This window comes from Leuciscus leuciscus (genome assembly GCF_965113295.1).
Source record: "Leuciscus leuciscus genome assembly, chromosome: 9".
In the NCBI taxonomy this organism is placed as follows: domain Eukaryota; kingdom Metazoa; phylum Chordata; class Actinopteri; order Cypriniformes; family Leuciscidae; genus Leuciscus; species Leuciscus leuciscus.
This window is the reverse complement of record NC_138733.1, coordinates 20,999,463-21,016,466: the sequence shown is the minus strand read 5'-3', so window position 1 is coordinate 21,016,466 and position 17,004 is coordinate 20,999,463. Positions and strand designations below refer to the sequence as shown.

The 17,004-nt window shown below is 36.1% G+C and overlaps 1 protein-coding gene across 2 annotated transcripts in view; it reads right to left on the bottom strand.

Moving 5' to 3' along the window:
* Window positions 1-1,732: 1,732 nt before the first annotated feature.
* Window positions 1,733-17,004, bottom strand: part of gosr1 (golgi SNAP receptor complex member 1) — a 29,505-nt gene continuing 14,233 nt past the window's right edge. For both annotated transcript variants that reach the window (XM_082179358.1, XM_082179357.1), the window contains exons 7-9: window positions 7,596-7,625; window positions 3,905-3,987; window positions 1,733-2,478 (exon numbers count right to left, since the gene is read on the bottom strand). In XM_082179358.1, coding sequence (XP_082035484.1) covers window positions 2,354-2,478; window positions 3,905-3,987; window positions 7,596-7,625 — 238 coding nt within the window. In that variant the 3' untranslated portion in view covers window positions 1,733-2,353. The remainder of the gene's footprint in view (window positions 2,479-3,904; window positions 3,988-7,595; window positions 7,626-17,004) is intronic.

Genomic DNA, 17,004 nt, shown 5'->3' with positions numbered 1-17,004 from the left:
TTGTACAATGAGGACGTTGCCATGTCACTGGAAATAAGAGCCATCAGTGTCCCAATGTGCAGCGAGCAAGGGTCCATACTACTGACCGAATTTGTGTACACATTATGCTGATTCACAACCTCAGAAACTATAGAGAGCTGATTGAGCCGAACCCAAGATACTTCCAGGCAAGTGTTTTTTGGGCAGGTTGGACTCTGGAGCTAAACTCTGCAGGACATTGGCCCTCCAGGAGCAGGATTGGACACCCCTGATGTAAGCTGATTTTCACTACAGTCACTCAGGAGTAACTTCAGGTTACGCGTCTCGCTCAAGGGCACGACGGTGACAGAGCAAGATTGTGATCTCTGCAATTCTCCAGTTTCAGACTCGCACTGACTATTCAGCATCTGTAACTTCTTGGAAAGCAGCCCAGGAAACCAAGTATTATATGACCCCCCTCGTCCTATTCACACTCAACTCACGAATTACTACACAGCTGCAGATATTGATTAAAAATAAAGCATAGAGGGCTTCATTTTGTAGTGTTAAGTTCAGAGAACAGTCTACTTTAACCTTAACAGAGCCAAGGAATAAAGACTAAAATTCTCAAGTGCTGCCATACCTCAAAATGGTAATGTGTGTCATGTCTCCGTTCTCACCACAGATCAGTTAGAAGTCCCATTGTAAGATCACTAGGAAAGAACAAAATAAGGCAACATGTAGAGCAAAATAAAACAATGTGGAGATGACAAAGATTTATTCATTTATTCTCTGGGCTGGTGTAAAGAGAACACGCTTCAGTCAGCAGGGGAGGTGAGGAGGGTGATGACAGCTTCCTGTGGAGTTCTGTGGGTGGCCAACTACCTTCCAAATGACTGCTGCAGTACCTCTACTACAGACACATTTAGGCAGAGAAAACAACAACATACCTCATTTGTGACTTTAAAACATCTCATCTACAATTTAACTATCTGAAAATATGGTGAGAATCCCATACTGTGGTGTTTCGTGATCATCCTTTGGTCAACGAGGCCCATTTCACTCTTTAAAAGACCCTCAGTCCCTCAACATTTGTACTGTATTTCAGGACACTTGGTCAATGTATGGACTGGAACAGTAGGAGACTGATGTGGCCTTTAGATAATGGACCCGCAGAGAATATAGGAAAAAGGAGGAAAGATTTCTTAGTTTCAAAGAGCTCATTTTAGTTTATTGTTTTGGGGAAGCCAATGTCTCGATTGAGTGATTGTATCGAGTTTGTGCAAACACTCTCTCTATGCGCCAATGGAAAAACCTCAGGCAAACAGATTCCATCAGTCTAATAAGAACTATAGCCAGTCTGACTGCTCCAAATTTGGCAGACACATAAAAAAAGGATCAGTACAGAAGAGATGCTCAGCAGAAAAAGCTCACTTTTATGGATGGGACATAATTTGCCAACATAAGAGGAAGGGAGAAACAGGCGTATGATAAGACTCACAATCCTTTTTTCTTTTTTCTACATCGTGTTCTGGTCTTACCTCTACATGCAATCACTGTGCTATTTTTTTCATTTTCCAGGGATCGATGCTTTATAGCTTGTATATTCATCACATTAAAGTTCTGGTCTGATTCTGTCTCTCACGCTCCAGTTCCATTGCAGGCTTGTTGGTTTATCCAGGTATTCCTAACTGGAACCTGATCTAAACTTTGAAACACACCAGTAAAGTCATAAAGAATTAGCACCTTGAAAGAGAAGGGTTAGACATCACAAGAGCTGCAATGCAACTATTTTATTGTTGGACTCTTATTTTCCAACACTCCGTGCAGAGCAATATGTCATTGTTAAGAGTTTAGAAATATCTAAAAAATAGAAGCTTTAGAGTACGGACCTCTAATGTTTCACACACATTTTTAATATTTTGTATATGAATAATTTATTAATTCACAAAGTACACAGCATGATGAGAAACCCTCTTACTAAAAGGATCATCAAATCAAATTAAAACCCTCTTCCGATTAATAATATACAGGAACACCACAACTCCATGTTGATGCTTCACAGAATCGCTCTTTTCTCAAAGCCAATGTGTTATTATATGCTCTTTGAAATCTATTCCTGTTAGTAATTTGGTCTCCAGTCCCAGTTCACATCTGAACAGCGCATTGTTTGTAGTACAGAAACAAAAAAAAAGGCTCTTAGAGCTAAAACCCTTCTGATGCTAATTACAAATAACGTCCATGCTGGCCACAATCAATCCTGTTTCCAGACTAGGCCAGGTGGGCTTCAGCTTTGTGGGCCCCAATAGTCCACCTCTCATTGAGCCCTTTCTCAAGGCTTTGCCACCTCTTTGCAGAACACCCCCTAAAAGTAGTCGGTTAGCTCCCCTGTTTGTCAGTGAAATGCATATAGCAGCAGAAGGATGGTGCAGATGCCAATGACTCCTCCCAGAATTAATGAGTCCCGCCTCTTCCTCAAGTTGATCCGCTGTATTAGGTTGTTGATGGCAGGGAAACGATCTAAAGTAGGGGTAGGTTAAGGAAATACAGGGATACAGTAGATTGCCTTTCCTCAAAAACTGACAGCAAGTATTTTTAAGTTGCATTTTTTCACATTTTTGTAAGATAACATGGCCTTGTCCTGTATAAATGTGACCTATGTAGGTAGAGGTGAGCTCTTTAAATGAAATTTTGTAGAAATCTACTCTTTTATAGGAAACCTACTGTATAGGTCCTGCATACTAGGGATGCACAGATAATGCAATTCTGATTAACGATACCGATAAGCCGATAATTAAAAAAAATCAAAAGGTCAATATTAAAATGCCCTATTTTATTTAAAATAAAACACTAACCAAAATCTAACTACTAAAAAAAATAAAAATAAATGTTAATGTTAATAAAAAATATAATTACACTCAAATAAAAACTAAAATGTTTGTATACAACTCAGTTTCAGCACATAAGGTTGTTTTCTAAACACTTCATGACAAATTTATTCAAACATATATATAATTTAGTAAATAAGCTCATCTCTAGTGTTTTCACGGCAAACTAACTGTGAACATTGGATAAACTTTCCTGAGGTAAATGCAACATTAAGTGACATTGTTTTATTGACGTCTTTCTGCGGTTGATTGAGAGATTGTATAAGATTGTATACATTTTGGTAAGTTGTACTGTATTTTTTAATATACCTTTTAATGTCCATGCATGTTTTTTCATGCTATAACTATTAAAGTGTAAGAAAATACGTGCACTCCACGCCGCTCCGAGGTGCTACAGTGATCTGTCACTGTAAGAGTGAAAACGCCAATCATTGTTTGAATTTCGTGATAAAATGGACAGAATTTAAAAGCTGAGACTTTTTTCTTATCACAAGTAATAAAGCACAAAGCTCTTTGCGATAACTAGACGGGAGGCGCAATACAAATAAGGTTTGGTGTAGGGAAAATGGCAACCCTGGCTTGAACTACTGGGTTTTCAAAGGTTCAATATAAAGTTTGCTTTAACATTGCAATTTCTTTTAACTATTAATGCATTAGTCACATTAACTTCTACAGCTCTAAATTCAACACAAAATACATTTTCTTCACACAATACGAGTTGCAGTCCGACACATTTTTTCCACCCCCTTTTGATTGACAGGATAATGGGCCCTGATCATCGACTGTTTTTAAACATTTGGCCGATAGTGAAAATAACAGTGCTTTTAGTGGCTGATAGTGCTTTTATGGGCAGATACTGATTATTGGCCGATACATTGGTGCATCCCTAATACATACATGCATACACACACATACATACATGCATGCATGCATGCATGCATTCACACACATACACATATTCATATACATATACACATATACAAGCACTCACAAAGCAATACAATATGTATTATCTTATTCTACTGAATACATATAGTCTTTTTTGAAATCAAGGATACTGGCCAGGGTGTTGACACGGCTCTGTATAGACTTCAACCACCCTCTCTGGGAGGTCATGTTCTCCTTGGTTGCCATGGCAATGCTGTGGACAAAAAATAAAAAAGAGTGCGTTTTTTTGCATATGATATGGGGTTGGCTCATCACAGCACATATGCAATGAAAATGGTCAAAAATTGCTGTGATTAAATTAGTAACTAATGATTTTTACAATGGAAATGAGTCAACAATTAACTTATCGCTGGACAACAATTTTCTTCTAGAGCTGCTGTACAGCCAAAACAAACTTTGCTGCATTATTTTCCTGTTATCACTGTAAAGCTGCTTTGAAACATGAATCTGTATTGTAAAAAGCGCTATATAAATAAAGGTGACTTCACTTGATCAGTGAGTCAAGGGCGCAGCAGCTGTTAGGACTGCAGACACAGGAGAAAGTCCCTAAAAGACAGCAAACGTCTCTTTCACTAGGTTTGATTTCAGACAGGAAGGCAGGAGCTGCATTAATCTAAAGCTCCAGAGACATTAGCCACACACAGCTAGAAACCAAAAGTATGCAGAAAAGTGACCAACCATTACATATCCATTTCCCTTGACACTGCAAAAAGTGAACACCTCATATTTTAGACAGATCAGAGGTTTTCCTGCAACAGCCATCATTTGTCCTAGCTTAAAGGCATAGTTCATTTAAAAATGAAAATTCTGCCATTATTTACTCACTCTTATGTTATTCCAAAGGTTCTTATGACTTACATTCTTCCGTGAATCACAAAAGAAAAATGTACTGTTTGTTTAAATAAAAAATAGATCAAAAAAAAGTTTTCAAACATACCTCATACAAATGACTTTTTTTATTTTATATTAATGGCATGTCTTTTTCCAGTTAAAGTAGAGGAAAAAAGTGTGAAATCATCTTTTAATTTCCATTTCTAAAACAAATACAGAGACGAAGTCTAAAAATGTTCCCAGTCAGCTGTGTCTAAAATTTGGTGCAAATAGAAACTTAGTGGGAAGGTTATAAAAGGAAAACATGAGCTGACCAAGGAAGACGTCATAGCATCAGGATAATAAAAATTTAAAAATTTAAAAAACTCAAAGCAATATGCTTTGAAAATAGAAAATGCCCAACAAAACAAATAAAAAACAAATAGGTGGAAACAGGAGTCAATGTTTTGTGACTGAATGAAATGGCATTTACATATAGAAAAGCAAAATGAAAACCAGCACTAACACTTCAACAGAAGAAACCAATGTTACCGGGCTAAAGAAAAGCAACTATGGAGTGTGGATCTGAAATGAAATGAAAGTGATATTCAGTGATGAATCAGTGATGCTGGGTGATATGGGGTTGCATGTCAGGTAAAGGACCAGGGGAGATGAAAGTTCATGTCAACAGTCAATGCACAGGGTATACATTAAAATTTTGGACACTTTTTTTCATTCCATCGATAGAAGAGGTTTGGTGGTGAAGTCATTTTTCAGGATGATAATGCATCTTGCCACAGAGTAAAGGGAAAATTTTGTTTAAAAAAATACAAATAAAGTAAATTTTGGTCTATGACAAGGCTCCATCCTGCAAAGCTGATATGTCAACCACTATTCGAGAAAGTTGGAACCAACTTGATGTGGAATATTGTTTTTTATTAAGGAAGTCCATGCCTCAAAAAAAATTCAGGCTATCATAAAAGCCAGAGGAGGAGCAACAAAGTACTAATTATGGTTTTTTTTTTATGATTCAATAATTTTTTTCCCTCAACATAGAGTGATTCCATAATTTTTTTCCTCTACTTGATCTGGAAAAAGACATGCCATAAATAAAAAAAATTAAGTGAATTTGTTTGAGGTATGTTTCATGAAGCGCAAATGCAAAGTTCATGTCATATCCGTGATTTGTTTGTTTGCAATAAAGTAAAAAAAGCTCTGTGAACATCCTCAAAGCTTGAAAAGTACAAAGTAATCCTTATTCAGTACATTAAAAACAACTGGAAAGTCATGGGCCTTCAAATATTGTTGTGGACAATGGCGGGTGGGGGGGACTGGGCTTGAAGTCAAGAAGTTTGAGAACCACTCATCTAATGCTCATTTAACTATGCACTGTTGCATGCTATAATAAGACTGTTGGGCAGGTCCAGTCCCACTACTTTGTTTTCTTCAGCTGAGTCTTACTTTATTGTTCCAAGTGGGGAAGATTAAATTGCTATGTGACAATACAGCTCACTCCGCCTCCAGCTCAGCAGATTTGTGAGTGCAAACTAAAGCCTGGCATCCATTGAACTCCTGTCTGCCCAACTCTGCAGAACAAAAATCAAATATAGTCCACCACAAGCGCTCAAGCTCAAGCTACACCTTGATCATAATGAACAAGAGATCTTATCTATCATACCCACATAAAACAGGTGTCATCTAGAATGTATTTGTAAAATTAGGTTGACACCATAATTTTTAAGCAGCGTGCCACTCAGTGATGATTAGTTGCCAGTAGCCAAACCCCACTCACACAAACAAGTCATTGAGCACATTTAACAAGACCCTGAAGGCCACAAGGTCTCTGGTGTTTTGTACTCCCAGGTGCCCTTAGTCACGAACAAGCAGTTATTTTGTTATAGCCAGAGATTTGCTGTGACACCTCTAGACAGGCCCTTTACCATCTGACAGTTCTGTTCTCAACCTACATTCCTGAGCATCTGCACACCATGAGATGATGAACACATGAGCTTAATCCATCTCTGAATCTTCATATCTGTATGTGTGTATTCTAAATTGTGCATTTGTTTAAATATGTTACCTGCAAGGGTGTATCTCATAAAATCTTGCTTGTGATAGTTTAATTTGCCTTGTTTTAAATCATTAAAAGAGAAACATGAGCGCCCACGCTCTTCAGAGATCAGAGCTATGATGAAACATTAAACAATGAGCTCTCATCTTGGTGGCTCCAGGCTGTGGGTGCTACATAGGGAAGATAATGATTAAAAGCAGCTGATATAGCATAATTTTTTTGCTTAAACAAGACTGGGGTGGGGATAAAAAGAGCTGCATGGACCAAGAGCCGACTTAAGCACCAGTGCCGGCTGCCAGCTGTGGGGTTCCCAAAGATGCGCAGTTAAAATGTAGGCTACTCTCATGCCCAGCACAGATCTGCAGTGAGGGACAGTAGACAGTAGTGCCCAATAGCACAATATTAACAACTAACGCACCTGAAGAACATGGCACAGCTGGGAGAGTTTCTGTTAGTTTCCCTTAAAAGGATAGTTAACCTAAAAACGATTCGGTCATAAATTACCCACTCTCATATTGTTCCAAACCTGTATGACTGGCTTTCTTCCGCAGGACACAAAAGAAGATATTCTGAAAATATCTCTGTGTTTTTTGTCCAAATAATGGAATCAATGGGGTCCAGTGTTGTTTTGGCCCAGGGTTATTTTTATTAACTAAAACTACTAAAATGTTTTTTGATAACTAAAATAAAGCTGAAATGAAATAAAATAGAAATATTAGATGAAAATCTAAAACTAAATGATCTAGTGGTATCAAATCCATGCAAAAGCAAATGGGTCAGTAGTTTGTATCCCTTCATCGAATGAGATCTTCCTCGAGTTAATGACCCTATTCTTTCAGAAGAGACCACATATTTTGGTAAAACAAATAAAAATGGAAACTGAAGAAGTGTCTGAATTGTTTTTATAAAGTTAGACTTACCTTATTGTGTCATCAATAAGTCGATCTGAGCTGCAAGGAGACAAAAAGAAGAAAAAAATGACATTTAGACAATGATAATTAGGTGAATTACTGGAGCCCTCGTTCATCTTTGAGAGTCAGGGTGAAATTATCAATCAATGGCAAACATGCAGTGAATGCTGATCAGTACTTCACATGAACACCAGAAGTATTTTCTTTAACAAATGCGATGATGAAGGATTTAACAAGCATTACATTAAAAAACTACAATCAATATTGCCAATTGTCTACATACAAACACTACAAAGCTAAAAATATGAGGACCCTTAAAGACCACATCCATATGTCTTTGACCATTTATTTTCGAAACCATGGCCATGTATAGAATTGTATGAATTTGTTATTATGGGCATAGTTAAAATAGCTAAACCAGTTAATAATAAATCACCACAAACTTCTTTTTCCATGTAATAAATACAGCATATACAAAACTAGCTACAATTCTGCTTTAGAAATTCACACTATAGCACCAAAATAAGTAAATAAAATCCTATTCAAGATATTGATTCCAAATGGTGAAATATATAGATTTATATACTGTCAATGCAGTTACTGCTCGGAAAAGACAAGTATGTCGTGTGTGAATGAAATGATCTTTCAGGAACAATTCTTCAATCTTGCATTACTATCTATACTGGAATGTCTCATACCCCCAACCACAGCCATTTTTCTCCCAGAAAAGCAGCTCCAGGCCTGCAGGGTGGGAATGAAATTCTATGCTTGCTCAAAATCACATCCTCCGTCAATTTAGATGACAAAGTCTGAGGGCCAGCGAGACCTCAGGGGAAAGAAAGTCCTCAATTCCCAGACAAATGGTTTTCGGTGTGACAGAGAGCTCCAATTTTGATTACACGAGCAAAAATGAGATTGCAAATTCTTGCTTTGAAGCCTGTAAACTCCCTCTCTCTGTCTGTATGGTTTGAGAAATCTGGCAAACACAAACAGCAGCTAGGAGAATAGAGTCTAATGGTCCATATGCTGTTCAGCCCAACCACTGCAAAACAGGGCTATGTCTTCACAGACACATGAACATGTATCTTGGTATCTTGTAAAATGCTTTGAAGGTGCAGCAAAACTGATGTGAGAAGCTTCATTCTGTCAAACGGCCGTCGACTTAAGAGCTTATGAATTCTTATGAATGAAGCCTTTGGACAAAAAGCCGAACCTGCATCGCCGGCAAAGATAAAGTATGTGAGTTCCCGAAAAGACTAATCAGTATGAATTGTCCCAGTGGGTGCTAATGATGCTGATTTTGCACAGTTTAGATTGCAATTAACAGGGCAAATATTAAGCATCCTGTGGGATTTGACCAAACAGATTCCTTTATTCATGATATGCATTTCATCCTGATAAATAATTAATAAGGCCTCCTTCAGACTCCTTAATCTTCATCATCTGCATCAGACATTTATCCACTTGGTTGCCTTAAAAAAGAAAATTACATTTAAAGGAAATAAATCAGTTGAAACTGAAGATTAAAGTTAGTGAGAGGACAATGCAGAGTCTGAAGTTCTCAACAAAAACTTCTAGCACATGTAGTCTTGTCTCCCCATTAAGCCTCATCCATTCTGAACTCAACAGCAGGGCTATTAGTTCAATTACATTAGCTAGTATTACACATGACTGCCAGTCTGAAAATTACAGTGATACAATTTAGTTCTGTAAAGCTTTCAGCAGAGCACATCTAGACCTGGTTTGCTGGCACACACATCTGGACTCTGGGAAGTATTTTATTATGCACATGCAATTCCAATTGTCTAAAAACTGAAAGTTTAGAAGATGTAGGCTATACTACTACCATTCAAAAGTTTGTGGTCGGTAAGATATTTTAATATTTAGTAGGGCTGCCACGATTGTTGGAGAGCACTCGATTTAAATATATCCTCGATTGTAATTGACCCGTGTCGAGTAACCGGCAAAATACCGGAAGTGGCGCATTTAAGACTGCACTATGTATTAAAACCATTTAAAAAACATACTATAGCAAAGGGCATTTGTGAATTCACAAAGGCTGCGATTCAATTCTATAAATATATGCCCTGCGTGTTCAATATAGTGTATATGCGCTTTATTTACATGCGTGTAAGTTACATGTGTCTCAGAGCAGCTCCGTTCACAGTAAATGCTGCTCCACACAAAATGTTATCATTTACATTCATGGGGCATGTCTCAAACTCTATCTAATCATTTCATTAGATTTGCTATGTAAATCATTTATTAACCTACGCTAACACAGGAGAATACATGCGTTTCTAAATATGCAAACTGTACATCGCGATTTCAAACTAAAAAGTTTAAACCCTCGCTCTGAGTTTTGCTGCATGGTTTGATATTCGCATATTCTTGTTCAAGAAATTCAAGTGGCTGTAGCATTTCTATCATAAAGAAGAGGCCAAATAATAAAGATTACGTAAACATTTGAATGGCCAATATTAAACAAGGATTTGCTCTGCTGTAAAGTGTAACAACACCAGGCCATTGGTGCCCTCTGCAGGCATTTTTTATAACACGTAATGTACATAAGTTAATTGTTTATATTATGTATATTATATTATGTATTTTAACAGTGTTGTTCAATAAAACCATATGATTACTTGCTTTTTATACCTTATTTGAACCAAAAAATATTGCCTAATTGTTATTACAAATGTATTTTAAGTAATTTTAAAGGCTATTGTTTGCTTGGATATTTTTTGTGGTAATAAAAATAGACCTGATTACGCGATTGTCAAAATAGTTGACCGATTACTCAATTACCAAAATAATCATTGGCAGCCTCTTAGTCTCTTACACTCACCATGGCTGCAGTTATTTGATCAAAAATACAGTAAAAACTGTTTTCTATTTTATTATATGTTCAAATGTAATTTATCCCTGTGTCACATGATCCTTCAGAAATCATTTTAATATGCTGATTTGGTGCTCAAGAAACAGTTCTTATTTTTATCAATGTTGAAACTGCTTAATATTTTAAGATTAATTCTTAATGTTATAGTGCAACTTAATATTTTTTTATGTAAATTGTAATACATTTTTCAGGATCTTTGATGAATAGAAAGTTCAAAAGAACAGCATTTATAGAAATCTTGTAACACTATAAATGCCTTTACTGTGACTTTTCAATTTAATCCTTGCTGAATAAAAATATTAGCTATTAAAAAAAAAATATATATATATATATATATATATATATATATATATATTACTGAGCCCAAAATGTTGAATAGTAGTGTGTACTATTCCAAAAACAAAGTTAAAATGTTTTACTATTTAGCTCAGAAATCATATACTGAACAGAGTTGTTTGGCAATTAAGATTTACCCACAACAGTACCCCACCCCCCCACCCCCTTTCAACAGAGAAATACACAAGAGATGTGTAAAAGGCTTGGTGTGTAGACCTATTCCACAGCACCCAATAACAAACCCCTACAGACACACACACGCGCGCACACACACACACACACACACACACACACACACACACACACACACACACACACACACACACACACACACACACACACACACACACACACGCCATACCGCACAGCCCCCTTGAGGCTCATGTTTCAAGAAGTGCTCATTGCAAACCATGTACTCAGCATTTTATTCGCCAATTAAGATTGATACTTAGAATGTTTCCGAGAAAAGAAGAAAAAACTAAACAAATTAGCTAAGTCACTAAGTCATTGTCTCCATAGTGAAATTATGAATTCAAATATGAACAAATCTGATCAGATATGACTATCCTTGGGAAAAGCACCTGTTTACAATAAAATGAAATGTGAGTGCGTTAGATTGCACAACATAATTTGACTAGAACATCGCTGAAAAGGTGAAAAATAAATAAATAATTAAATGAAATCGGATGTTGTTACCAATAACCGACAGCGAGTTGACACACATTCCAGCCTCCCCTCACTCACTCGTTTCATTTGCACCGGAAGAATATTGTTGCCGTTACAGGGCCTGAATTTCGGCATGGTATTGCGCATATTGTGCATAATTTTACTCATTACCGCAGATTTGGTGCTCACAGCCTCACACCCAAAAAGCATGCATATAAAGCCATCTTGAATACGTTTTCAAGCCCTGGTTATGATGACTTAAGTGAATGTAAACAGTTAAGAAAGAAAACGTGTGTGACAGTATATTGGATCCGTGCATTAGGCCTTAAAGTGATAGCAGCCTGATAAACCCGCTGTCGTCTGTGACATTAATGTTAATCAAACAACAAAATAAAAATAAAAATAAAAATCGCTCACTGATCATGGTTCATAACTGAATAACTTTTGTAACTTTAATAAGGATTAATCTATATATATTTTTTTTTAAACTATGCACTGTTATTTTACATTTGATTTCAATTTCTGTACCTAAAATTTCAGTTGTATTTATTTGTGCTATTGCTAATTTGTTTATTTGTTCTTATTTGATTACTGACTGTTTACATTAGTTTATTGTTTATATTAGTCTATTTTTGTTCAAACCTAAAGGGCTTCAAAAGGGTTCTAAAAGGGCTGCTGATTTTGTATGAGTGTTTTGCAAAAAGACAGAAAAATTATGTTTGATATCTAGGCTAAAGGTTTGAAAACTGGGAATCGATAAACAGATTCGGAATAAGATCCCCAAACCTAGTTACCAACAAATTTTAACTTCAGTTCTGCTTTGCCTGAGCAGACATCTAATAGTCCTGGAACAATCATAACCTTTAACCTAAAATTAAAAGTAATTGTAAATTAATCTTTGAATCTATTCAACATTAATATATGCAAACACATGCAGCACACCACTTGTGAACTGACACACAGCCTTTCAGGGCAAGCCATTTTTCTGAGCTGCTTAATGGGTTCAGGCATCATATTGATGTATTTAAATTAGTGTTGGAAATGTGCATAAACACAGCCTAAGCTTTAACACCAACTACAGTTAGGACCTACAATTCATGATAAAAAAAATTAACAAATAGTTTAAATAATAAGGAAATAATATAACAAATAATATTAACAAATAAGGAAAAACAAAATTTAAATGTTACAAAATATTTTGCATGTCGCAATAATTGTAAAAGCTTTTTATTTTGGCCATTAACATGTCAAGACAAAATTCATGAGGCTGCCTTGTCTAGCATATATGTGAATGTGAAAAATAGTCTTAGAAAATAGAAAGCAAAAATGTTGTTAGAGTTAATAAGGACTTTCCGTTTCTATGAAGCAGTTTAAACTGCTTTAAATTTGTCTCATCACTAGTCAAAAAGAATTCAAATATAAATAAATATTCAAGGAACTCGACACATTTATGAAAAAAAAAAAATAGTAAAATATGTTAAAAAATGAAAATTCTGTCTTCATGTACTTGCACTCAAGTTGCTCCAAACCTGTGAACTATCCATTTAAGTTCAAACTGATTCCCTGATTGACTAAATGCATGTAATTAATCTCCAACTCTAAAATAAGCTTTTTACTAATTTATATATAGAAGCTGGAAGATGTCTCTATCAAAAAACACTAATGTATGGAGCCGTGGATAGCTGACAGAGTTCATGGGATGAGTGTTGGTTTTACCATTCTGTCTCGTGCTATAAAATGCGCATTGCTGTATCTGGGGAGGGGTGTCAAGGTCCAATTCTCGCTGTTTTTATAGGCCGAGACAAGCTCAAGCTGAAGGATTTACTATAGTTCTTTATCGTCTCAGAAGCAGATAGGAAAGATGTCAGGGTCTGGTGCAATGTATGAGACACAAAAGCTAGAGAGAAAACTATCCCAAAGGCCCTGTTTATCACCTGGTATAAAGATGCGTCTTGGTCGATCGGATCACAAGTAGACGAGGGAGACACATTCTTGATTACACCTGGTATTTTAATCCGTCTCTTGTTCACTTCCAACCACTTCTGTCCTGATTTCTTCGAGGGGAGGGTCTATGGGCAGGTAAATGTATGGGCTTTTTCAGATCTTTGGATCTAATGGACAAAATAAGCGTGCGCAATTTGCATATGTACGCGTCCGGAGACGACGGAAAACATACAGAGAGCGTCAGCTTTTTTTTTCTGCTCTGACAGCCACAACAACTGTGTTATACACCGCGTTCACACCTGTATTTAGCGGCGTCCACTTGTGATCAGCCAAAACACATCTTAATACCACAGGGCCTAAATCTGTTTTTTTTTTGGATGGTTTTGTAGTTTTCAAATGACACACGCCACTCACATTTCCTTCTGTTCTGTATCTGTGTCTATTTTCCACAATTTAGAATTACAATAAATTCATCAAAACTAAAAAAAAATAACAAATGAAAATATGTGAATTACAGGGACCAAAAACTGTTCATCAAAATCAATTTATTATTACTATTATTCATTAATTGTAAAATATAGAATGATATTAAATTATATTGTTTGGGGTCAGAAAATGTTTGTAAAGAAATTAATACTTTTATTCAGCAAGTACACTTAATTCATGTACATCAAGTGTATATAATAATAATAATAATAATAATAAATGCTGTTCTTTTGAACTTTCTATGCATTAAAGAATCCTATAGAAAAAAATATATATATCATGGCTTTCACAAAAATATCAAGCAGCACAAATGTTTTAAACATTGATAATCATAAGAAATGCTTTTGAGCACCAAATCATCATGTGACCCTGGACGACAAAACCAGTCACATGGGTAAATTTTTATGAAATTGAGATTTATACATCGTCTGAAAGCTGAATAAATAAGCTTCTCATTGATGTATGGTTTGTTAGGATAGGACAATACAAAAAAATCTGGAATCTGAGGGTGCAAAAAAAATCAAAAAATTTAGAAAATCACCTTTAAAGTTGTTTATGTTCACGATTGTCCTGCAATCACTCACAAAAATATAATGTTTTATATATTTACAGTAGGAAATTTACAAAATATCTTCATGGAACATGGTCTTTACTTAATATCCTAATGATTTTTGGCATAAAAGAAAAATCGATAATTTTGACCCATTCAATGTATTGTTGGCTATTGCCACAAATATACCCGTGCGACTTATGACTGGTTTTGTGATCCAGGGTCACGTATTAGAATGATTTCTGAAGAATCATGTGACAATGAAGACACGAGTAAAATACAGCTTTTGCCATCACAGGAATAAGTTTCATCTTTAAATATTAAAAAAAGAAAACAGTTAAATTTTAAATTTGAATCCCCTTTCACAATATTATTGTTTTTAATATATATATATATATATATATATATATATATATTTTTTTTTTTTTTGCAAATAAATGCAGCCTTGGTGAGCAAAAGAGAGTTCTTTAAATAAAAAAATGTAATAAAAAAATGTGATCCTAAACTTTTAAACAGCAGCGTATGTACAACCTGTATCTCTCTACAAAATGAATTTCAAGCATTTAAGAAGCATAAATCAAAGGCTTTTGAAGATCATGAGAAGAAAAATTCTAGTGAGTCCAAGCTTTTGACTGGTAGTGTACTACCATTGAATGCACAGCTTGTGATTACAGGGCAGACGGTAGGGTGATGAACTCCTGGATCCAGAACGGATACCCCATGGCTCACTTACTTGAAGCTGACAGCTGCTGCCACTGAATCCATTTTATGGCATGGAAAGAGGTGGGAAGTCCCGCCCTTTAAAGACCTGCTCTTAAAACCTGGAGCTAGGCACTGGACATTTAAATTGGCTTTAAAATTGGGAACTGTACTTAAATGAGTCCTAGTAATCAGTCAAGAAGCCAACCTCTCTGTTTTTCCCTGAAACTAGCAGACAGAGTAATCTTGCTGGCTCATCAGAAAAGCTGCCTCATTGTTATGGCCGACCTATGCAAGGAAAGATTTATACCCCAGCTCCACAGAGATGACAAGAGGAGAGTGAGAAAGACGTCTGAGGAGCCCCAAGCTGGTGAGCTCCATCTGCTGGATCCTTCACTCATGGAAATACAGGTGGAGAGGTTACTTTGATAGATAATGATATGATAATGAGCTAAAAGAGAGAGCACATCAATCAGTAACATTTTTGCCAAACAATTTGTGTTACCATGTCTAGTTTGGTTGTACCTATCCAATGACTTCAGCATGACATTTGAGTTTTCCAGCACCACAGAGAACTAGTAAGTAAACGCTGTGTGCTCAATGATGGAACTACAAATGCTTTTGGCACAAGTTTCTTATTGCTGTACTTTGTTCTCAGCATCAATTCACACAGTGTTTTTAGACTTAAGACTCAATGTCCTTTGCTCTTTGCTAAACTACTTTTATCATTTGTACTTGGATCTGTTTTATTGTTTTTGGTGGAAGAGCCATCATGCTGAGAGAGTGAGAGGAAAGTCTCTTCTCTAGATGAGCTAATGGACTGTAGCTGTACGGGCACAACTCAAATGCATTTCCAATGCAATAAATAAATGGACATCTTGGAAACCCTACAATGCTCGGATCCCAAGTGTCCACCTCAAGTACAATAACAATTTCATACAATATGATAACAGCTTTCAAAATGGAATCAAGGGATTCGAAGGGATAATGTAATAGTATTTAAAAATCTTAAGAAGTCAGCAGAGAACGGATCAGCAACCAATGGACCTTACAGGAGGGTAAATGCTTGCACACAAGCCAAAAAGAGAGAGAGAGGAATATTATGATAAGTATTTTAGATTACACTTCAGTTTAAGGTGTCCTTGTTTCAGTGTAATTACACATACTGAGTGATATTTATTAACAACATGTACTAGAGACGCACCAATCCCACTTTTTCAAGAACGAGTCCAATACTGATCCTTTCTACTTGCTGATATTTAGAGCTGCTCCAGCTGGGCTTAATTCTAAGGACTTTTTCTAGTGGCCCGGTTGGGGCAGTGGTTCAAATTTTTAGATACCAGTGACACATCACTATTTTCATGTAGCCTTAAGAAATTGAAAAGTAATCAAATGTAAAACAACACTGCATAGTCATCACATTATAAATTAAATATAGATTAATCCTTATTAAATTTACAAAAGTTCAAGATTCAGTCAAAAGCAGTGGGTGCTTTTCTGTCTTTTGTAATTAGATTAAGGACAAAGACAACAGTAGATTTATTTTGCTGCTGTCACTTCAAGAGCTGCACGTGTCCAATATACTGTTACACAGCGTTTTCTTTCTCAACTGTTTATATTCACTTAAGACATACTCAAATGTTTCACAATGATACTCGTTGATACGGGCATTTTGAGTGATTTGCGTGAGCAATCAGCAATCAAGAGCAGTTAACTTTGTAATATGTTCCTCGCTATTGAGATATCTGACTGAACTACAAACTTCCAGCTATGTATGTAAAAAAGGGATGTGCTCGAAAAGCTTGTGCGTCTGTGGCACTGCACGCTCAATGAACTCCGCA